Below are 24,148 nucleotides of genomic sequence, written 5' to 3' on the forward strand. Positions count from 1 at the left end.
AGGGGTGTTCATCCTCGATGCCGAACGTCGTGCTGCCGACGACAGAGGTCTCGACGCCAATAGTCGCCGGCGGAGGCTTCTCGCTCCTCGACGTAGTCTGCTGCTGGACTAGCGACGACGGAGGGGAACCTGCTCTCGACGCCGAACGTCGCACTGACGTCGGTGGAGCGCCTCTGCTCCTCGACGCCGATTGTCACCGGGTTGACGACGGCGGAGGGCTGGTACATCAACGCCGATCGTCGCTGGGTTGACAACGGCGGAGGGCTGGTACATCTCGACGCCGATCGTCGCTGGGTTGACGATGGCAGAGGGCTCCTCGACGCCGGGTTGACATTGGCAGACGGTCACGAAACTTCGACTTAGACGACGTACCTGATAAACTATGTCCTCTCGATGGCAAGCCCGCTGTCCAAAGTCGTTTTATAGACAAATGACCCACCGGTGGTTGTTTCTTCAGCGCCGAGCCCGACGCTGATGTAGAAGGATGAGAGGCCTTGGTTCTAGATGGTGTTCCAGACCATCTAGAACCCTTCCTCACCAGAGACCTTCCTCTTGAAATCTTCTCTGCTAGGCCATAAAGGCTGATACTTTCTCTGTCTTTCAAAGTTCTCCTAGACAGAGACTGGCAGTGAGAACAGTTCTTGGGGTTATGGTCCTCAGATAGACAAAGGATACAGACTTCATGTAAGTGTGTCTTGGCCTTCTTTTTACTACAAGAAGGACAGGTGTCAAAAAGGGATGGCATTTTGAGAGGTAAAAAATACCCAAATCTGTCAAAAAAAGTCAGCCTCTTACTTCAGAAGGTAGAAGACGTCAAAGTAAGGTGAAAAAATTGAGAGAAGTAAAGATTATTTCTGACTAAAATCAGAATGAAGTGGAGCTGTGTTACCAGGATCCTTCCTGAAGGAGCCGGAAAGAACAACTGACCTAACTGTCACCCCTGAGGCATGATGGGAAGCTGGGGGTCATGACTGCCTTAAAGGCACAGTGCAAGTTTATCTCTATGTTGCTATTAGTTAGCTTTTCAGTCGTTTTAGACTGTTTTTGCAATGCAGCCTGGGAACTGTATATGCTTTCAATCCTATGTGAGTTTTCTGTGGACTGCTGAGCATTAAAACAGTTTCAAAACATGTTTTGCTGTTGTTTTTCCCTGTTTTTAATGTGTGTTTTTTATGATATAATGGGAAGTCCTTAGAGCATTATTCAGCTCTGAGATAGATAGATAGATAGATAGATAGATAGATAGATAGATAGATAGATAGATAGATAGATAGATCACATATTTGTTTCCGGGGTCCCACGCATGGGCGGGAATATTCTAGTGCTTATGACTATTGATGAGGATCCCCTGGAAGAGAACTGATAAAGATCTCAAATTCTCAGTGCTTCCAATTGTTTTTTGTTAAAGTTCCTACTACTGCATGGACTAGATCAAACAAAGCCCCTAACTGTTAAGACTGGACCAGGCCTGAAAGGACAGAGCACAGAAACAAAGGGAGCTGTAATGACCAAAGCCAGATGCCCACAATTTCCAAGTGGTTAATGAGCTGCTACAGCTTCATACGATATAAAGCACGGTTTCTGCATATTCAGATTCAGTCCAGTCTCCTTCTACCACATGCACTCATGGGAACTGATAGACTAAATCTTACATTGCAAAGGATGTTCTAGAAGGTGTGTGGCACCTAATAAAACACCACCCAACATAACATTGCCTCCAATATTGTTAAAATTGAAGAAAGATGGACAGCAGGTAGTGAGTGTTTGGGCAGAACACTAAATGGGAGAAAAGCTCTACCTTTTTCATAAATTTGCTTCCTCTCATCTTCAGAAAAAACAAGGATCTTTGCTTTCAGCTTTTCCTCTTCAACCTTGGTTTGTTTGTCATAGTAGCTTGCATCTGGACTCATTGATAAGGTCAATCTATGCGGATTATCCTGTAGAAATGAACATAAGCATAGAACAAGAAAATAAAATGCAAAATGTACTCCCCATAATAAATTGCATAGTCCTTAGTTAATTGTTAAAGCTGGTGCTATGGTTGTTCCTCACAGAGATTTTTTTTTAAAGCAGTCTTGACATAACAATACAGACAACCAAGAGGTCAGAGGGCATGGAGTGTACATGCAACACAGAGCCCTCCCCAAACTAGACACACATTAATGTCTATTTTTAGCTTGCCTCTTTCAATACTTTTCTCCAACCACCCGAAAACATATGTAGACTAGAATAGGTGAATCTTGAATGTGTAGAACTGAGAAAGTGGCAGTAGATGGTATAATGGAAGAGTAGTTCTATTCAGAGCACCTTAAACATATTTGTACATGTTCATCCTTCTCTTACACAGGATAAGACCTCCTAATATTTGCTGGCAAAGTGTCTGGGAGCTGTCAATACTCCAAGGATTACACCAATGACCTTTCTCAGGATAGCATTGTGTTCATAGCACAGGGATTATACAAACCATTGAGAATAGCTCAAGTTGCAGTCTTTAGAAACGCACCAACCAGCCTCCTTACCTCAAAAAATTACATTTCAGCAAGAGAGAGAAAGTCCCTCAAAAGACCAACGTTTGGGTCCAACAGAAGCAGCGATGTGTCATTAAAGAATTAAATGGCTTGTATGAAAAGAGAGAGAACGAGAGAGAACAAGAGAAAAAATGCACTTCTAGCATGTACCCTGTGCAGGGCTCTGATATCTCAGATTAGGGAACTACAAACCAACATAAAATTTAGGAACAACGCAAACTGTTCTAAAGACGATCTTTCGCTCCAGGGAACACTAATCATTTCTTCAGAGGAGAACGCCTACACCCTGTTGGCGAGATAATCCGAAAAATGGCCAAAAAAGAGATTTTCATATATTAGGCTGAGAATCTCAAATATCAATATGTGAAAAACATTTTGAATAAACCCTGGATGTATAAAACTAAAATGGTACTGGAATGGACTATCCACCGGAGAGTATAAATAGCTTTTGGAAACATTTATCCAATGAGTTGCTGTTACAAAGCAGATGTGCATTACCTACAGGACTCTGATTAAACAACATAAATGTCAAGTAGGACCTAGCAGTATCACCAAAACAAGCCCTTGGGTTGATCAGAATAATAAAGGACCAATGCAAAAACTGTAGTCTCGAACACTGACACAATGGTGTTCTGACCGCAAAACATTACGTGCTGATAGGTTTTAACTTCAGGCACAAAGCTGCCAAGCTCTTTGACACATGTCAAAGATGAAGAAATAGACTCATAACCAGTTTCCACAAGACAGTAAATAATAAGGATTTCTGGGCTATTTCTACACCACATTTAGGAGTACAGGAGTCAAGCAAGCTACCCCCAACCAAAGCAATACAATACAGTCTTCCAAAGTTAGTCTATGAACATTCTTCCGTAATGCTAACCGGAGAGTCAAACATGTGAAAACACCTCCTCATGCAGTACCAATTGGGTTAAGTTGCAGTTCGAAGAAATTCTCTATGAGAATGTCACAATGATCCACTTTGGTGACTGTGAAACATTGAGAGTTTGGGATTCAGACAACAGTACCTAGCTTATAAAAGGTTTTCTAATGACTGTCAAATATTATCTGTCCATGTACAGGAGGCCCCAAAAGAGCAAGGGTTTACTAGCTTTCTTGATTGGTCTTTCGGTCAGTCATTCTTTTTCACTAAAGCCCTACCATTTTTAAGTAAACAGGTTTTAATCCAAGAATTGTATAAGGTGCCACATTACGCTGTTCTTTTAGTTTTTACCAATCACTTAAAAGGAAATGCTCAGAAATCCTTAAAATAAAGTCTTTAAAGCTTGCCTTATATACTTTGCTCGAAAAAGTCATAATTGATTGAATCACTATTAAGTTTTGTCATTGATATTTGTTGAAAGCTACATTTTGTAGACTAAATGGTAAAAGATGTATCCCGTAAATAATAATTAAGCATATGTACTTTTGAGGCTGGGCCCTTAAAATATAATACTTTAGCAATAATTCAGATTTTATGGTACTGAAAAACAAAATTTCACAAAGCAAATGAATATAAATATATGGTTCTACTCATATTTTACACATCAAGAAGGTGACTAAAGTACATAGGTTTTTGTGCACTCCGTCACGTGTCATGGTAAGTAGCTTTTCATCGAGGATATTCCCGAACGGGGCATACTTCATATGCAAGGAAGATTTCATGTTAACAAAAGTAATTCTAGTTGCATCTATCTGATGCATTTAAGTGATCAGCCACTAATATGTTTGTGGTTCCTAAAGAACAAGTTACTTACCTTCGGTAATGCTTTTTCTGGTAGATACAATATCTGCCTGTGGATTCCTCTCCTTGTGAATATCCCCCTGCGTCAGCAGCATTCGGAAATTCTTCTTGTAGCTTCGCGCCGACGTGGTACGACGTCACAGAGGCACGGCATCGCGCGCGACTCCGCTGACGTCACCGACACCATATTAGGCCCACGCCGGCGTGATGACATCAGTTCCGCCCTTTTTTCCCGTGTCTTCGAGACACACGGACGGACCGATGACAGCAGAAGTATACACAGTACAGAAATGTCAAGATGACACACACAGTGTGAAGCAAATGCAGTAATGCAACTGAAATAAAACATCTCCTTGACAATAAAAACCATTTACATTACAATAAAGTCAGGTATAAAAGAGTGGACAACGGGGAGGCGGGTGGGTCAGTGAGGTATCCACAGGCAGATATTCTATCTACCAGAAAGGTAAGTAACTTGTTCTTCTGATAGATACATCTGCCAGTGGATTCCTCACCTTGTGAATAGAGTCCCACAGCTATCCCCACTCCCGGAGGAGGGTGTCCACTCTCCTATACCAGAAAATCCTGGAGGTCAGCGCGCGCAAAGTGACCCTCCCTCCTCACTTCGGTATCCAAGCAGTAATGCTTCGCGAAAGTGTGGAGGGGGGCCCAAGTCGCTGCTCTACAAATGTCCTCAACAGGAACACCCCTAGACAAAGCAGAAGTCGATGACTTTGCTCTAGTAGAATGAGCTCTTATACCCTCTGGAGGGTCCTTACCCTCCAGGGCGTAGCAAATCTTAATGCAGAGGATAATCCACCTCGAGACCGTGCGCTTGTGCACCGCCTTCCCGTTCTTGCAGCCAGCAAAACCAACAAACAGCTGGTCATCCAACCTGAACTCTCGTGTCCTGTTCAGGTAAAAGCTCACCGCCCTCTTAGGGTCCAAGCGGTGTAGTCTCTCCTACTTGGAAGGGTGAGGGGGAGGATAAAAGGTAGGGAGGGTAACGGACTGCCCCAGATGGAAAGGAGTTACCACTTAAGGAAGAAAAGCAGCCCTGGTCCTGAGAACCATTCTTTCAGCATGAATGGATAAAAATGGGGTCTTAGAACTAAGCGCTTGAAGCTCACTTACCCTCCTTGCCGAGGTAATTGCCACCAGAAAAATAGTCTTGAAAGACAAAAGTCTCAAGGGACATGTGTGTAAAGGTTCAAAAGGAGAACCCATCAAGAACGTAAGAACAAGGTTCAAGTCCCATTGAGGCACAATAAAAGGCGTAGGAGGGAATTTATTGGTAAGGCCCTTGATGAAACGTAAAACAACAGGAGACTTAAACAAAGATGGCTGGTCTGGCAAACAAAGGAAAGCCGACAAGGCCGACAAATAACCTTTGATAGTTGCCACAGCAAAACCCTGCCGGGCCAATGAAAGAGCAAATTGTAGTATATCGGACAAACAAGCCCTTAAAGGGTCAACAGACTTCTCCCCGCACCAAGCAACAAATTTAGACCATCTATAAGAATAGATGGACTTAGTGGAGTCACGCCTGGCCGATAAGATGACATCCACCACATCGTGCGGGAGAGAAAAGGAAATCAGGTTGCCCCGCTCAATCTCCAGGCATGAAGGTGTAAGGTCTGGAGGTGGGGGGTGTAGAACCTGCCCCTCCATCTGGGAGAGGAGATCTGCCCTGTGAGGGAGACGGAGCGGAGGGTACGAGGAGAGGTGGAGAAGATCTGTATACCACACCCTTCTTGGCCAATCCGGGGCAATCAATATGACTTGGGCCCGGTCTTGGCGAATCTTCCTCAGAACCCGAGGAATCAAAGATATGGGAGGAAACGCGTAAAGGAGTTGCGAGTCCCAACTCAACTGAAACGCTTCCCCCAAGGCTGCCTGCATCGGAAACTGGAGGCTGCAGAAAGACGGGCAGTGAGCATTCTCGCGAGTGGCGAACAGGTCCACCCGAGGAGTACCCCACGTCTGAAAGACGTGACTATCTACCTCTGGATGAAGCCTCCACTCGTGGTCGGCGGAGAACTGCCGACAGAGTGTCTGCACGAACGTTCAGAACTCCGGCCAGATGATTTGCCATCAGACAAATCTGATGGTCCTGAACCCAGGACCAGAGACGCAGAGCCTCTCTGCAGAGACACTGCGACCCCACTCCTCCCTGCTTGTTGACATACCACAGTGCGGTCGTGTTGTCCGTCAGGACCTGAACTGACGGACCAAGAAGGGAAGGGAGGAAGGCCTTGAGCGCCAGACGTATCGCCCGCAATTCCAGAAGGTTGATGTGAAGCAACCTTTCCTCTGGAGACCAAAGACCCTTGATCTCCAGGTCCCCCAGATGAGCACCCCACCCTAGAGTGGATGCATCCGTTATCACTGTGGCCACCGATGGAGGAAGCTGAAAAGACAGATCCACTTCAGTTTCTCTCGAGATCCTCACTGACTTCCTGAGATCTCCGCCGTGCTGATACCACTGCCTGCAGAGGCACCACTGGAGTGCCCTCATGTGCCAGCATGCATGGTTGACCAACAGAATGCAAGAAGCCATCAGACCGAGCAGGAGAAGGACCTTCAGGACTGGAACGACCGCTCTATTGAAAAACAAAGGAATAATTTCCTGTATGTCGCAAATCCGTTGTGGAGGAGGGAATGCACGACACACAGTAGTGTCCAGTACCGCACCTATGAACAGGTTGCGCTGGGAGGGCACCAGGTGAGATTTGGGTACATTTATCGTAAAACCCAACCTGTGCAACAACTGAGTTGTCTCTTGCAGATGATGGAGCACTATCTCTGGAGATTCTGCTTTGATCAGCCAATCGTCCAGATACGGGAATACAGGTATCCCCGACCTTCTGAGATGTGCTGCCACCACAGCCTTCACCTTGGTGAAGACTCGAGGCGCAGTAGTAAGTCCAAACGGAAGGACCGCAAACTGGTAGTGCTGCGATCCAAATGTGAAACGGAGATACTTTCTGTGCGACTTCAGGATTGGGATATGAAAATACGCATCCTGCAAGTCGATCGACACCATCCAGTCTTCTTCCAGCAGCGCTTGAAGAACCTGAGCAAGAGTGAGCATCTTGAACTCTCCTGCTTCAGATAAAAGTTCAAAATCCTGAGATCCAGGATTGGACGGAGCCTGCCATCCTTCTTGGGGATCAGAAAATACAGGAAGTAGCATCCCTGACCTCTTTCCTGCTCTGGAACCACCTCTATCGCACCCTTTCTGAACAGAGCCAGGACTTCTTCCTGCAGAAGCAGCAGATGGTCCTCCGAACAATAACCCTGGCAAGGAGGGTAATTGGGGGGAAACTCCCGAAAAGGAAGAGCATACCCATTCTCCACGAGATTGAGAACCCAAAGATCGGATGTTATCAATTCCCAATCTCGTAGAAAATGGGTAAGCCGGCCCCCCACTGGGGCCACATGATACGGAATGGCGAATCTAGGGCTGCTTTGCTGCGGTGGTAGGGGGCTGGGAAGGGGAAGAGGAGGAGGAGGAGGCTTGACGACCTCTAGGACGAGCTTGTTTTCTTCCCCTGTATGACTTGTACAGCGTGTTTTGCTTTGCTGTTGTTGTGGCTGCTGCTGCATTGTTTTATAGGAACGAAAGGAAGACCTGCCAAATCCTCTGAAGCGCCTTCTTGTAGTACCCCTGGTCTGAAGACCCAAAGATTTTGCCGTGGCCCTGCTGTCCTTGAAACGTTCTAAGGCAGCGTCAGCCTTCTTGCCAAACAATCCTGAACTATCAAATGGCAAGTCAATAAGCGCAGACTGAATATCAGCAGAGAACTCCGATGATTTTAGCCATGCAGCTCTCCTAGTGGCAACCGAAGAGCCCATGATTCTCGCCACCGAATCAGCCGTGTCCAGCCCACTCTGAATCACTTGCCTCGCAGCAGCTTGAGTGTCCGAGATCACCTCCTGAAAGTCTTTCCTATCCACCTCAGGAATTTTCGGCACCAACTGCTTCACGGAATCCATTAAGGCATGGATGTACCGCCCAATCAGACAAGTAGCGTTGGTAGACTTTAAGGCCATACTAGCTGAGGAGAAAACCTTCTTGGCAGCCTGATCTTGTTTCCTGGATTCTTTCTCCCCAGGAACCTGCTGAAAAGCACCCGCTGACCTCTTAGAACAGGCAGCCTGCACAACCAGGCTCTCAGGCAGAGGGTGAGTTGATAAAAAGTCCGGGTCACCAGGTGCAACCCTGTACCTCCTCGCAACAGCCCTTGAGACCGCAGGGGCTGTCAATGGCTTCTTCCAAACTTCATAGATAGGATCAGCTAATGCATCATTAAATGGCAGCATCTGCTCAGTAACTGAAGAAGGCGAGTGCAGGATTTCAGTTAGAATATTAGATTTGTACTCAGCAGTGGGCAAAGTAATGTTGAACAAACCTGCCGCCTTTTTAATCACAACGTGATATAGCACCACATCTTTGGAAGGCACATCAGACACAGAAGCCAAATCCCACTCAGGAGAAAGTTCAAGTCCACTGGCTTCTCTTAGGTCATCAAAAGGATCATCAGAATCCTGTAACTCTCCTTCCTCAACGTCAGCATGCTGATACTGTTCTTCCTCCAATAGTCTCTGGGCTTCACGCCGTGCCCTCATTTTCAGAAACGAAGTCGACGGATCCGGAACCGAATCCTAGGGGTCGGAGCCGGCGTCGAAGTCGGGCGAGGAATCTTCACCCGAGGTCGAACAGGATCCTGCAACGAAGATGTGGGCACCGGCGTCGATGGAGTCGGCGTCGAAGGCCTCGGCGGCGCCGGAAAATGCCACTGCGGTGCTAGAGCCGGCATGAAAGGCATGAATGGCGCAGGAGCATAAGCCTGGGGAACACCCAAGTTATATGCCATAGGACCCGTGGGACCAACAGGTTCTTCAGAGGGGTAGATAGCCCTGGAGTAAACCCCAAACATAGCATTCAGGAACTGGGATGGATCCGGACCTGGAGCCGGAAAGGCTGGATACGGGCCCCCAGGTTGTTCACGAGGAGGCAGAGTCGTCACGACGTTGATCTCCTCGGGCTGCGGTACCGGGGTCGACGAACCCACAGACACCGGAACCTCGACTTCACTAACCTCCTCCACCTCACCTTCATCCTCCTGACCAGAAGGATTAGATTGATCCGGAGAAGGGTTCGCCTGCTGCTTCGGAGATCCTGGCGAATTTGCACGCGAAGCCTCACCATCAGAGTCCTGCACCTCAGACGCCGAAGCCTCCACTTCCTTATGAAGAAGCCTCACTTGCGACTTCGGCCTCGAACTCGAGTCCTTCCCCGAGTGATGACGTGACTCATGGCTCCTCTTCTTATGCTTCTTGCTCGAGGACCTTGAAGTATGGGCTGATGACGACTCCGATGCGACCTCGATCGAGACCTCGACCGCCGAGACCAAGACTTCGAAGCCTTCTTATCTTTTTTCTTCTTCAGCTTTGCCACAAGGAGCTTCGTCTCCCTCTCCCGAAGGGCCTTAGGAGTCATCTTCTTGCAAGATGGGCAATCCTCGACATCATGGTCGGAGCTCAGGCATCAGACGCAGCATTCATGTGGCTCAGTCATAGACACAGTCTTGCCACATTCTCCGCAAGCCTTAAAACCAGTCTTCTTCGAAGCCATCTCGATAGAAGACAAAGATACAGTGAAAATAACACAGAGTAACAGAGTTACTATAAAGCTACTGTACGATCCCAGAAAAACCGTTAGCGTCGACGACGCGGAAAAAAGGGAACTGATGTCATCTCGCCGGCGTGGGCCTAATATGGTGTCGGTGACGTCAGCGGAGTCGCGCGCGATGCCGTGCCTCTGTGACGACGTACCACGTCAGCGCGAAGCTACAAAAAGAATTTCCGAATGCTGCTGACGCAGGGGGATATTCACAAGGTGAGGAATCCACTGGCAGATGTATCTATCAGAAACTGTGTGTAATAGAGAGTAAAAATATAAATAACATATTTACAATTCTATGTACCTTAAAGTACCGTTTGGCTTTTTCTTGAAGGAAATTGGGATTTTCAGTAATGCACCGTCTGAACTGGCTTACTTTATCGCCAATTTCCAAAAGATCAACAGGATCCCCGTCATGATTCCAGCAAGAAGCTATAAACTGGAAAGAGAACAAAACATGAGTAAAATCAGAAGTGATGTTTCAACCATTTAAATCGCCTGAAGCATGCGGGTAGTTATAGGACGTACCAGTGTGCTCAGTCCATTTCCAAACTACACATGTACAAATCAAAATGACCATTAGCATACCTTTGAATAGACATTGAAATTAAAATGTATACTCAACAACAAGCAGCAATGGCAAAACAAATAGGTCTGCCCTTGGCCAACTGGTGTGATAGCTACATCTTTATGGTAAACTTATAACACAAAAGTAGCAAGACGGAAAAAAACAGGCAGCTCTATCCTCCAGTAACATTTTAAAAAAAAAAAAAAACAATCAGCACACTATTTTCACAGAATAGTACAGGAGCTGCATAGAAGGCACGTGTGATTGGGAACATCTACAAACTATATATGGATTAGGTTACTTACCGAGTAAGCATCTGTTCTTGGCATGTAGAGCTGTAGATTCACATGCTTTGCATACTCCTGCCATCTAGTGTTGGGTCCGGGTGTTTGCAAGTTGTTTTTCTTCGAAGAAGTCATTCCAGTCACAAAGTAAGGTCCTCACGGTGATAGTGCGCATGGGTATCGACTCCATTGTTATATTGTTTTCCCGCATGAGGGTGAGAATGGTATAAGCGACTGTAGTAAAGAGATGTCCCGGGGTATGTAATGTAAATAATGAGAACTGCAACAACTACAGGAGTCCGGGGCGGTGGGAGGGTGTATATGAATCTACAGCTCTTCATGCCAAGAACAGATGCTTACTGGGTAAGTAACATAATCCGGTCAATGCATGTGTGCTGTAGATACACATGCTTCGCATAGACCATATAGCAGTATTCTACTGGTTAGCCACTGCTTTGGGAGATATTACAGTTGTCTGAAAAAGTGTCTTTGGCACTGCATGGCCTAGAACAGAAGAATCGAGAGGATTAATTTTGTTGTTACAATAAATAACAAATTGTTTCCATTTTGCTGCATAACAAGGTCTGGAAGTGGGCTTTCTTGCTTCATTTAGAATAGTCATACAGTTTGGTGGCAAGTTTAAATATCCAAACTCTATGACTTCAGGAGCCAAATCGCAAAGTTGAGCTTCTTGGGGTTTGGGTGTCTGATTTCGCCATGGTTCTGAGAAAGAAGGCTGAAATTGAGGTGCAGCTTTTAATGTGGAAATACTGAGTGTTCCTAAAGTGTGGTGTACCAGGTTGACGGGCCCATGTGGGAGCTACCAAAATCAGTGTGAACGATGTTTGCCTGAGCTTTCGTACCATAAAAAAACGGAAGGAATGGGAGAGGCGGAAAAGCATAGGCAAATATCCTTGACCAATTGATCCATAGGGCACTGCTGCGAAGTTTGGGCATTTTGCTTTGTCCTCCGTCGTGAACAGATCTATTTGTGGGAATCCTCATTTTAGAAAGTATGGAAGGAGAACTTTGGGATGAAGTTCCCACTTGTGTATTTGATGCCTCCTTCTGCAACAACTGTTGCCAATTTGATTGTTGACTCCTGGAAGGTGTACCGCCAGGAGATTAATTTTTGGATGATTTGCCCAGCTCCAGATGGTCTGAGAGAGGCGTGGCAGCTGGAGAGCGTGTTGCTCCCCCCCTTGTTTTTGTACATAGTACATGGCTGTCATGTTGTCCATGCGAAGTAGGATAACTTTGCCTTTGAGATGAAACTGAAAAGATTTCAGCGCTAGAAATACTGCTAGAAGCTCTAAATAGTTGATGTGGAGAAGTTTGTGCTTGTTGTCCCAGAGACCCTGAATTGTGTAATTGTAGAGATGGGCACCCCAACCTGGGAGAGACGCGCCTGCTGTTATCACAATCTGTGGAACAGGGTCAATGAAGGGCCGCCCTTGTGATACATTTTGTGGGTTCCAGCACTGCAGAGAGTGATGGGTGCGGCTGTCTACCAACACTACATCGGTTAATTGACCCTGTGACAGATTCCACTGACGTGCTAAGCATTCTTGTAGAGGAGGCATGTGTGGTCTTGCATGAGGCACTATTGCAATGCAGGATGCCATCATCTCTAAAAGCTGCATAAAAGTTTTGGCTGGTAAGGTTGGATTGGCTTGAAACTGTAAAAACAGTTTGAATTTTGCGAATTCTGGCTGCACTAGGAGACGCTAGAGCCATGTAAGTGTCGAACAGATTTCCCAGATAAGACTGTATTTGTAAAGGCTGTAAATGAGACTTTTGCGTGTTGACTGTGAAGCCCAATTGATGGAGTAGGTTTAGCGTGATCGGAGTGTGTTTTGGACACTTCTGGTGTGTGCCAGGCTTTGACGAGCCAGTCGTCTAAGTACAGGGAAGCCGTGAATTTGTTGTCTTCTGAAATGAGCTGCCACTACTGCTAGACATTTGGTAAACATTCTGGTAGCAGTAGTTACTCCGAATGGGAGTACTTTGAACTGATAGTGTTTGCCTGTTATCAGAAATCTGAGATATTTGTGATGAGCTGGATGTGTGGACAAAATAAATCGCCTTGCTGCAGAAGGGGGAGCACCTGTTGAAGAGTTAACATATGGAAATGTTCTGACAGTATGTACTGGTTTAACACTCCGATCTCAAATTAGTCTCAAAGAGCCGTCCTTTTTGGGGATTAGAAAGTAGAGAGAGTAAACCCCTGAACCTTGGTACTGTAATGGAATTGGTTCTATGGCTCCCTTTTTCGAAGAGCGATTGCACTTCCTGTTTGAGTAACTGTAAGTGGTCTGATGACAGTTTGGGAGTATGAGGCGGAATATTTGGAGGATTGGTGGGAAGGTCAAGGCAATAACCATGTCAGATAAGATCGGTCACGCATTTGTCAGTTGTTATGGATTGCCATTGCCAAATGGGGAGGAACGAAGACCGGTGTTAAATAATCGGGAGGGGGTTGCAAGTTACTGTTTGTGGTAGAAGGGGAGTTACGCGCTGTGGCACCTCTACCCTTACCTTTGGAATGGTTTCCTCTATACCCTCATTTATAAAAACCTCAAGAGGGAGAGGACTGGGTGTTGCATTTATAAAAGAGGAAGCATTTGGGTCTGAGGATGTGGTTTTGGACCCTCCTCTGTAAAAGGAGCCTCTATTTGATGGGGACTGGAGCACTCCCATGGACTTTGCCATTTCTGTTTCTTTTTTCATTTTTACCAAAGCCGGTTCGACTTTAGGACCAAACAGGTGTTGCTTGTCAAAAGGGGAGTTTAAAACAGATTGCTGAACCTCAGGTTTAAAACCTGAAATCCTAAGCCACTCATGCCTTCTGAGGAGAATGCTGGAATTTAGCTCCCTAGCCGCTGTGTCAGCAGCATCTAGACCACATCTAATAGAAGATTGAAAGGAGTTTGCCCTCCTGAACTAACTCTTGTGCTTTGCTTTTGTGTTTGTCTGGGAGATATTGGAGCAGTTGCTCCATCCCATCCCAGTGTGCCCTGTCGTACCTAGCTAGTAGGCCATGTGTATTTGCGATGCGCTAGTGGTTAGCCACCTGAGCAGCCACTGGTCTCCCCCCTCCCCCCACCTCCCGAGGTATCTCCCGAGGTATCTTTGAGGTTTGAGCATTAGCTCTTTTGCGAGCACTTGACACCACGAGGGAATTAAGAGGTAATTGTCCTTTGATAAACACAGATCAGATGGAGAAGGTTTATGTTTGTTAATCGACTCTGGGAGTGGAAATACATGCTCACACAGGGTATTTGAAGAGGTCGTCTGCATGCCTCATCATACCCTTTAACATAGGGAGTGTTTGACTTGACCTGTGTGTGGACCCACATGTTTCAAATAAAAAGTCCTTCTGAGGACTCTTTATGTAAGGCCACCCCATGATTCTCTGCTGCTCTAACAATAAGCTCCTGATAATCCACATTATCGTCCGGTGGTGATGGTTGCAGGGTAAAGGTCTGGGTCAGTATCCAATGGAAGGTCAATGGTGTAATCATTCCATGGGTCTACAGGCAAATGAGTGTCTTCATCAATATCATCCCCTTCAGGCTGTGCATGTGGATTTCCCGGAGGTGTTATGTGTAAAGGATCTAGAATTGGTAAATGTGGAGATGAAGGTGGAGGGGATTGCGGTGCAGGATAAGCAGGGCTGGTAGCAAAGGCCTTTTTCTACTTCAGAGGGATTTTATATGCGGGGTCTTCTGAAGGAAGTTTGCGATTGGCTGCTGTTTTAGCAGAAATATGTCCTGTATCAGAATAGATATAAAACTTCTTTTGTGTAGGATCCAATTTAGCTTTAGGAAGGTCTAAAATTCGTTCGAGAGGCTCTGAGAAGCTGTCCTTTGATTTCTGTGCAGAGATAGATTTGCTTTTTGGAGCGGAAGGTTTCAGCCCGAGCCAGATTTGTCCTTCGAACCAGAGGGTTTCAGATGCGAAGATGATTTTGCAGATCAGTAGGCTTGACTATTTGTTTCTGTGCAAAGCCAGGAGGCGGAGCTTCCGAAACAATGAGTCGGCGCCGACCGTGGCCCAAAGGCAGAGGTGATGCCGTAGCCTTATGCTTTTTTGGAAAAGGTGTTGCATAGCAAAGGGTCTTCTGTACTCACAGATCCCTAACCTGGAGGCACATCTTTGGATTCAAAATTGTTCTTGAGTTCAGAATCGGACTCTGGAACGGAAAAGGCCACTTCTTTTGCCTCAGATGCTTCGACCTCTTCCTGCTCCGATTCTCCACCGAAGATATCCAGAGTGTGTTGAAAGGCTTTGGTGTTGCATTTCTCGTTCTGGAGCCTCATGATCACGTAGAGTTTTTTGGACCGAAACAATTTACAGCGCTCGCAGTCTTCCTCCTTGTGCTGCAGAGCACAAGTTAAAAATTTAATGTAGGTCGGTGCTAGGGTACTTGGCGTGGCACCGAGGACAGAACTGGAACGGAGTTCGTTCCATCGGCAGAGGGGTGGACCAATGCAGCTAGGCCCAAGGGCTGCCCCCGATGTTTCTGACCAAAGTTAGTGTGTTTCCCGACCGATTGGATAACCGGAGAAGAGGGAAACATGTACAATACCGTCGAGGGTAGAGTGGATTGCAAACCCGAAGAACGATTTCGAACCGGAGCGCAGCAATACACATCCGAACCCAATGGCGTAAAACAAAAAAAAAACAATGGAGTCAATGCCCATGTGCATTATCACCGAAAGGAGAAGTCACCTTACCTTGTGACTAGAAAGACTTCTTCAAGATATATATATATATATCCTACCTACTGGGACTTATTGGAGGGCTAGTTGTCCCCCAATGATATCCTTGGGAGACAACATCCCTTCCTGCTACCTCCAGTAAGTCCCACACAGCGGGATTACGAAGAGGTCTTCGGAGGCCACGCCCCCTTTCTTTACAACTTTGCACTTTACTCCTTCGGGACCGTGGGGCCAAGAGCCCTCCTGGTAACCGCCTGCAAGTCCTACAAAGCGGGATTCCTGAAAGTTGTTCAGCGGCCCGCCCCATTTCTCCATTACTCTGTAAACGCAACTACTACTTAAAAAACTATAGAAATTCACTGAAAACACAAAGGTTACAGGGACGTTCAAAATAGGAAATAGCATTTAAAAAACCTTAAAAAAATGTGCTGAATAATAAAAGGTTACAGGAACGTACTAGTTAGGCTGACATTTCACTCGTAAAAAAACTGAGAAATTCAGCTGCTATAGTTAGTGAGCTAAATATAACTCGCGTACCCGCAATGCACAGTTTATGACCTCACATATTACATCACTCATGACATTGTCAGCGACATCACTGATAACATCTCAAGTGGTTGTGTGTTGACCTATAAAATCAGTGAGTGGCTACTAGTTTGGGTTGAGAATGGTAGTGTGGAAGTTGGAGTGGGTAAATGAAAGTTTATATGGGGGTGTGAGTGAGTAGAGGGATTCTGTGAATTATGTCATCGGTGAGGTCAATTGAGATATCAGCGATGCCACTGACCCGGTCATGAGTGGTGTAATATGTGAGGTCATAAGCAGAGCAATGCAGGAGCGTGAGTTTTAGTTTGTTCACTAATTAGAACGGTTGAATTTCTCTATTTTTTTATGAGTGAAATGTCAGCCTAACTTTAAGGTCCCTATAACCTTTGAGATATAGCTATATATAGATATCCTACTGGCAGTCGCCAGTAGGTAGTTAGGATCTAGTTTCCATAGGAAAAGTATGACTTGCCTATAACTTTGGTGAGTTTGACCAATCTTCATGAAATTTTTCCCCCAAAAAAGTGTCAAACTAGGTCCTTTGTGTCATGGAAAGTTTGGCGGTGATCCGTGCAAGTGCATTGTGGACCGAAAAATAGGGGCGCGAAATAAGGGAGTGTTTGTAATGTTAATCCCCATAGGAACACGTTATCGAACCTAGAGCCCGAACCGCTGGATGGAATTACACCAAATTTGGCAGAAAGTTAGAGGTTACGCAGATTGAACTTTTTGTTTTTTGGTGCAAATCCGTTCAGTAGTTTGAGAAATTTAAATTGAAAATTATAGATCACTGGCTGCTGATATTCCGCAACAATTTAGTGATTAACTGCGACTGTGCGTGCTGAAAGGAGTGCTGCAATTAGTTGGACGCAACCTGAACAGAAATTTGCGGCTGCTATTTTATCAATCGGGAACGGTTCCTGAGGCTACAAATTTCCTGCGACAGCAAACATAAGGGGTCACGGTCTAGGTACTCTGACCAGATGTTTCAGAAATTTAAGTGTTAGTGACACAAGTTATGTGTCTAAAATAGATTTTTTTTAATCACGCACAATATTTGCGACAACTCCACGATAAGCAGTGCGGCCCCCGTGTTCTGTTGTGGGATGTCAAAACTATCATAGCAACACCGCAAATATTGGTGGAAATATAAAACAAAAATATGGCAGTGAATCATTAATACACATTGTATTATACTGAGATTCTGATAAATGTTTTTATAGTAGTTTAGATAGTGATTTATCTAGTGGGATGGTTAGAATTAATTATATAGTTATAATTTTTCAATGTGGTGGTGGCTATTGAATTCCTGCTTTTGCTTTTCGCTTTTGCGCCGTATCCGCGGAGATCATCATTACAAACGTCATTGCGAAATCTGGCCTCACCACAAAAACAGAAATTAGACTTTAGAGATGGTTGGTCTTATAATACACTAGAAAAACTTGGGTTGTATTGTACAGCAATAATCCACTAGTGTGCAAAATATTGTAATATGTGTGCATATGTGTTTTTCACTTTATGGAAAAGGCGCGATCGTCGAGTCTTCCTGCATAACCGTGAAAAAGCTAGATAGGTCTTAAAGATGAATTTTAAAGACACTTAGTACAAAAACAGAACTTTAAACAGGTTTTGAAAGAAGCATGTATATAGTATTAGTTGTAGAGCAATGTTTACAATGGATTTTTTTAGTTAATATGTTTGAATGTGCTGGTGGCAGTTGAATCTCTGCATTTGTTTTGTACCAATTTCGCAACGTATTCACGACGTCGTCGCAAAGATACCCAGTATTTTGGGAATATATAGTCACTGAAAAACCAAAGGTTACAGGGACGTTCTAGTTCGGAAATAGAATTTAAAAAAACTATAGAAATTCACTGATAAAAACCAAACTGTTACAGGTTTTATTTAGGCTGACATTTCAATTGTACAAAACTACAGAAATTGAGCAGTTCTAGTAAGCTAAACTAACTAGAACTCATGCCCCCCACAATGCGCTGCTTATGACCTCACATATTACATTACACATGACATCATTGATTACATCATCCACAGATTCACTGACATACCCACTCACACTCCCATAAAACCTTTTATACACCCACTCCCATCCCCCAACACGATACACTCATGTCACCCCACTGTTAAAGAAGCTTCAGTGGCTTTCTGCGAAACATCGGATACAATTCTAGGTATACTGCATGGTGTTTAAAGGCACAAATGGGCTAGAGCCCAAATCTGTAGCAGATGAGATTGAAAAGAAAATAGGTTCCTCTTTGCAATCTAAGATCTGCCCATGTGAACCAACTGGTTGTTCCTAAATACCGCAGGAGTAAATCTTGAGGCAGGAGGATCGGCTGCGCTGAGGGTGTCTTCCGTGCTGGTGATAGTCCCTACTATGTGGAACCCTTTGCCTATGAAAATCCGCCAGACCACGGATCTTAACTACTTTCGAAAATGTCTTAAGGACATGGTTGTTCAAACAGGCCTATGAGATATAGCTAGGCAGTGTGGAGCCTCTCCAGACACACTAATACTATAGTTCCAAGTGACCTTTGGTGGACCTCCATTTTATAAATCCTACTAAACACAATAGAATACGAAACACAAATCAGCACTTACTGAGGCTAGAGCAAGGCCAAAACTGGTTGATTGATGTTTCAGCTGAATTTCTATTTTGTGCAACAGAGCTTCAATTCTTTGTTCTTCAAATCCTCTCCTGGAAAACAAAACCCACATTCATCATATTTCGCCACTCCATGCAACATAAACACAGAGATTCTAAAGTTCCCAATTATCACACTAATCTCTCAGTTAACCACTATGCATGTTCAATCATATGCTGAAAACGGTTAATTTACATAAAAAGTGGAAATTGGGTAATTACATTTAGAAAGTGGCAAAAACCGATGAAAAGTTGGAATTGCACTGTACAAATGCCATAAAAAAAAAACTCCAGAGAGGCTTATCATAGGTGACGTTTTACTACACTTTGTCTAACTAATAGTACATTAAAATTCAAAAGCAGAGGCCATGACAAACTTCCTAAATAATTAATTACTACTTACTCAATAACTTCATCAATTGTTCTTGAAATAATCTGCTTCACAGCTTCAATGTCATCCTCTGGTATGCCTTGCAGGCCTACACTAAAGTAAGCTTCTCTTGTATTGCCATTATACCTGTGAATGCAAATAAAAAATTAAAACATTTATACTAAACATGAAGAGAATAATTTTGTACGAATAGAAAATGTGCAGATTAAGGAAAAGAAATGTTGTGCCATGTTTCACTATTGCTATGATGTAGCTAATGAAGGAGGCATTAAGGGGTCATTAAGAGCATTAAATAATTAAAAAGATTAACAGTTTGAGTTAAACAAGTACCTAATAATTGGGAAAGTTATGAAGCACAAAGTTTTCTAGACCTTACAAAGTATGTCACTTGTACGCTGTATAATAATTTGTATGTAACTCAAGATTCAAAAGCAAAATAATACATTCCAAGTTGAAAAGACTATGTAAATATTCATTATGAATTTACATTTACTGTGTTTATGACAAGCTGAATGCTTGGTTATGCCATAACAATACCCTCCCTAGATCGGCAACTTCTTATTTTCCCTCCTACACAAGTCACAATTTATAGCTGGTGGCAAAAACATCTACTGATATCCAAGTAGCTGCTATGCGAATTTCATTCAAAGAAACGATCCTCGTGGGGTAAAGGGGTTTGCCTTACCACTTAAGGAGTGGGTTTTAGGCCTTCCTGAAAAATGTTTGTTGGCTTTCCGCTTCATGTTTTAAAGCATTCAATTACCCAACTAACTATGCACTATTTCTAGATTGATAAGCCAGGATGAAAAGTTCCATAGTTCAATTGTATGGCTAGATTTAAAAATAAATGTATTTCCTTTGGCTTGATTAAGGAAAGTCTCTTTTCAAATTTAGAGAGTGGGGTGACCACTCCCATGGAGAGGATGCATCAGGGAAAAAGGGTGAAGAGAAAGTGCTTGGGTTCACCAAAATATCAAGGTTAGCAGTTATGATCACATCCCTTAGACCCTCTTGACATTGAAGGCTTGATAACTTTGTCAACCTTAGCCACTCAACAACAGCCTGTTTGTTGCCATGAGGCGGAGGAAAGGGAGATAAACCAAAACTACATAAAGTAAACATGGCACCCTGAAGACAACAGGACAATTATCCAAATCCGAAGAAAAACTGAATATGTTTTAATTTATGGAAAGTTTTATATAGCACTTACATTACCCTAGTGCCACATTTCCCACACTGTGGGTGGGTAGCGAAAGTCCAAGCAATAAAGATGCTCTTGAATTTTGTATTCATATTGTGACAATGTCAGGCTATGTCTTCAGACACAAAAGTGTCTTTATTTAAGCATGGTGACTGGTGTTGGCAAACTCCTCTCACGGTGAAATAAAAGTACAGTAAATTATTCGACAATCTTGCTGGGGCACAATAAATGAGAAAGGAAAGGCTGTAGGGTGTCTTTTTTGATACACAACAAAATGTAAATGCCTCTAAACAAACTGCACACATTTAGCAGTTACGAAACCAAAAATGAAGCACTTTCTTTGTAATTCTGAAGTGTGATGGAACAAATATTTTAATAGGATCAAAACAAACAAGGACACGTTACTTGGTGATGCACAAACGATAAATATTCACCAAAAGCAGATTTCTACATTTGTTTTATCAGTTAAACAGGATGTCGGAGAAAATCTAGAGGCTATTTCAATGGAAAATGTGCCGTCAAATGTCAGTGCGCTACCGCACAATGTTTTAGTTACATCAAAACAATCTCTGCCTCATGTCCATTAAACCTAGGTGGGTTGCAATGGTTTGTCATTCTAAAAATTGGTTCGTGAGTCTAAAAAGTTGGAGAAGCACTGCTCTATCTAGTCTATCAGAGTGCCGTAGAATACACAAGAATGATCATTTGTACGAAAGTGTTTATACATTTTCTGTTACAGGCATTTCTCAATATTTAAATTATTGCATATCAGTCTTTCAAGTTCGCTTTTCTACATCATCCTTTCCTGGGTTGACTGTAAATGGGGTTATATGGTAGGACAGCTTTTGAGGAGTAGATGGTTAGATACGCACGTATGTACATGTACAAATCCGTCCTTGTGCAGCCCCTATGTTATCATTAGATGACAAGTTGCCTAGCAGTTACCCGCTGTTCTTGGGAAGTGTGGCTTCATGGTACACAGGTGATGTTTTTGTGTCCGTTTTTCAACCTGTGATATGTGTTGAGGTCTTTGCAGGTTTGATGACAAGTTGTTTATATTCTTATTACCTCTTGTGTTCAAGGAGTCTTTGTAGTAGTAAGGCTTTTACGCGCATCTTAGCTTCTGATGGGTTTGCACGAATTTCCAGCGGGATGGAGTTGCAGTCTCTAAGCTTTCTGTGAATAAGAGTGCATAAGATTTTTCTTTTTAAAATGTTGGTGGTTTCAGAAGCAGCGACTATGTGCTCCGGAGTGTATTGCTTCTTCCTGATCTGGTCAGGTTTTTTAGGTCGAGGACTCGTCGCACTGCTGTAAGTAAGCAGTGTGGGCGGAGCTCCGAAGATTTAATGTTTTTTTTAGTAAGGGGGCTTGAACCTGCCCCTCTTCTCAATTGGCTGGCTTCCTAAACGGAGGCCATCCGTTGGAGGAGAGGGGCATCACTCGGTTCAAGCCACGTCTTTTTCGGATTCGGGGGCATTTTTTTAAGCTTCTTTCTATTTACTTTCTCTCCTCTTCCCATTGGCTGGAATTTTACCTTCCAGCCAATGGGAAGAGGAGAAGTAAACCACGCCCCCGAATCTGAAAAAGACTATGCTTTCTCCGAGGCATTTCTGCCTCGCCTCGGAGAAACGTGGACGTGTGGAGGCACCTCTCCTGAGTGGCAGTCGCATTTCCTCTCTACTTCAGTCTGTGTTGAGAGCGTGTGGGCCTAAGCGAGTGCGTGAGGTAAGAGGGAGCTACCGTCTTTTTGGTAATGGTTCGGCGCTGCTATGAAAGAGGAAGAAGCTGTACTTTAAATTATTTTACTCCGAATGCTTTAGACTTTGGCAAGACCATGAAGGCTTTTTTCTTCATTACTGGTGGTTTTTCATTACTGGTGTTTGAGTGAGCCGTAGTCGGCGTGTATGCTGGTGGACGATACGGTGTTATTAGTACATTTCAGACTTATAAAGGATTCGGCTCCGCATTTGTTCTGTTTGATGGCTATTGCTTCGCTGGTGTACAGCGGGTGTATATAATGCTTTTAACGTATTACTATTTTTTTTTCTCAAGACGTGGGTGAGCTTAGGGCAGTACACTAGTCGACAATTCTGGCTTCCTTGGTAGAGTATTTTTTGTTGTCTCTGCGCACGGTTTGAGGCCTGTGTTGCCGGGCAGATCGCAGGAGGCGCTGGTGCAGTGCGTGTAACGCAAGATGGCGTCGGAGGCCATGTGTAAACTGCAGCACGGTAATGGCGGCCTACAGCCGTTACTAACCTTGCCTTGAGACCACCCATGTAATTCATCGGACCTCGCTACTGGTGTTAACGAAGATATCCGTACTGGATACAGCAAATACTACGGGTTGTAGCACTTCGCACGAGGCACTCATTGTAGCGTACTGTCGTGGTTACTGAAGTCGCCATTATTGCCGTCTGCACGAAGACAAAATGGCGCCATGTAATGGCGTAAGACATTGTATGAAGAGGCTGTCTGATGGGTGCATTGTATGTCTGCTTGGGTGTTCCGATGTGGTGCTTTAAAAGTGCCTTTCTACATGTGGAGGTGCAGTACTTCGCTTGTAGAGCATGCACAATTCCTTTAGGCTGTTTTTTAATCTCTAAACCGGACGTTTTGCTACAACAGGCTAAGTTTACATCCAGAAGGTGCTCAAGAAAATGGAGACTGTACAAGAAGTTGAATTCTCCAACACAGAAACCAACGGTAATGTGATTTATGCTACAGTGTAATAAAAGGGTTGCATGTGTAGCGACTGTTCTTACCCGGAAGGTTTAGAAGCCGTCAAAGAATAGTAGCAGACATTAACGAGAAAATTCACTATTATATAGGAAAGCGCCCAGCAGAGGACATGGAGGAAGAAAAGGCATTCAAAAGATCCAGAAATACAGACAAGATGGTAGAATTGCGCATTCTGCTCTAAAGTAAGGTATATTAGGAATAGAAATGGCGGCTGATCGTACTTTTATTGAACCTATTCTGCTAGTTTTGTTTTACTCGTGAACTGTATTTAAATTTAGAATGCCGGGGCAGTAATTGGGAAAGGTGGCAAAAACATCAAAACACTGAGGACAGACGTGAGTATTTACTAATTACGTTGTTTAGGGCTTATCAACTACTGGAAACGTTGCAGGCTAGCATAGCATCAAGTTGCATGAATCTAGTTTCTCAAGCATAGTAGATATCCTTGAACACGAGTCCGATAGAATGTCTTTTATTAATACCGCTCATAGAAAGATTAGTTATCGTTAATGTTACTCGGAACGCACGTGAACACGCTTTTGTAACATAAAACATTATTTTAGGGTGATAGTTGTCGTAAGATTACTGACAACTACCAACATTACAACTAGCCCTAGCCCTGCACTCCCATAAATAAGTCTGTGTACTCGACTGTACCTCACATTGCCATTACCCTCAGCGACTGAACCTGTAACCAATCTTAACTGGGCGTGATCTAATGCGTGCTGATCCCGTTGGAGCGTGAGCAATACGCAGTCCATATGCGAGGTCATAAAACCGATTGTTGTCATTGGGTTTTGCTCTTACATGTACATCTTATGAATTGACATGGGTCTTTCCTGCTGTCCCTGAGCTAAACCATTTATTGTGGGCAGTTAATCTCATTTCAATACTAATAGATCCTGGCCTATTAATTATTTTGTATTGATTATAAAACTGTTCCTGTCCAAATTGGAGCGCTTTAATTTTCCCATCCTGACAAAAACCTGCCTGCCAATGTAATGGAAAACACGTTACCCCGCTTAGTGTTTTTTTTTTGTTTTTTCTATAACCTCACCCACTTTAATAGTGGCAT

General features: G+C 44.0%; 1 protein-coding gene across 2 annotated transcripts in view; it reads right to left on the bottom strand.

Annotated features, from left to right (window-relative positions):
- Positions 1 to 24,148, bottom strand: part of PITRM1 (pitrilysin metallopeptidase 1) — a 434,374-nt gene that overhangs the window by 307,356 nt on the left and 102,870 nt on the right. The window contains exons 11-14 of one of the 2 annotated variants that reach the window (XM_078663308.1): positions 19,146 to 19,259; positions 18,700 to 18,796; positions 10,263 to 10,397; positions 1,799 to 1,937 (exon numbers count right to left, since the gene is read on the bottom strand). In XM_078663308.1, coding sequence (XP_078519434.1) covers positions 1,799 to 1,937; positions 10,263 to 10,397; positions 18,700 to 18,796; positions 19,146 to 19,259 — 485 coding nt within the window. The remainder of the gene's footprint in view (positions 1 to 1,798; positions 1,938 to 10,262; positions 10,398 to 18,699; positions 18,797 to 19,145; positions 19,260 to 24,148) is intronic. The other variant, XM_078663309.1, reaches the window with a different exon arrangement.

The sequence above is a fragment of the Lissotriton helveticus genome, chromosome 10 (genome assembly GCF_964261635.1).
Source record: "Lissotriton helveticus chromosome 10, aLisHel1.1, whole genome shotgun sequence".
In the NCBI taxonomy this organism is placed as follows: domain Eukaryota; kingdom Metazoa; phylum Chordata; class Amphibia; order Caudata; family Salamandridae; genus Lissotriton; species Lissotriton helveticus.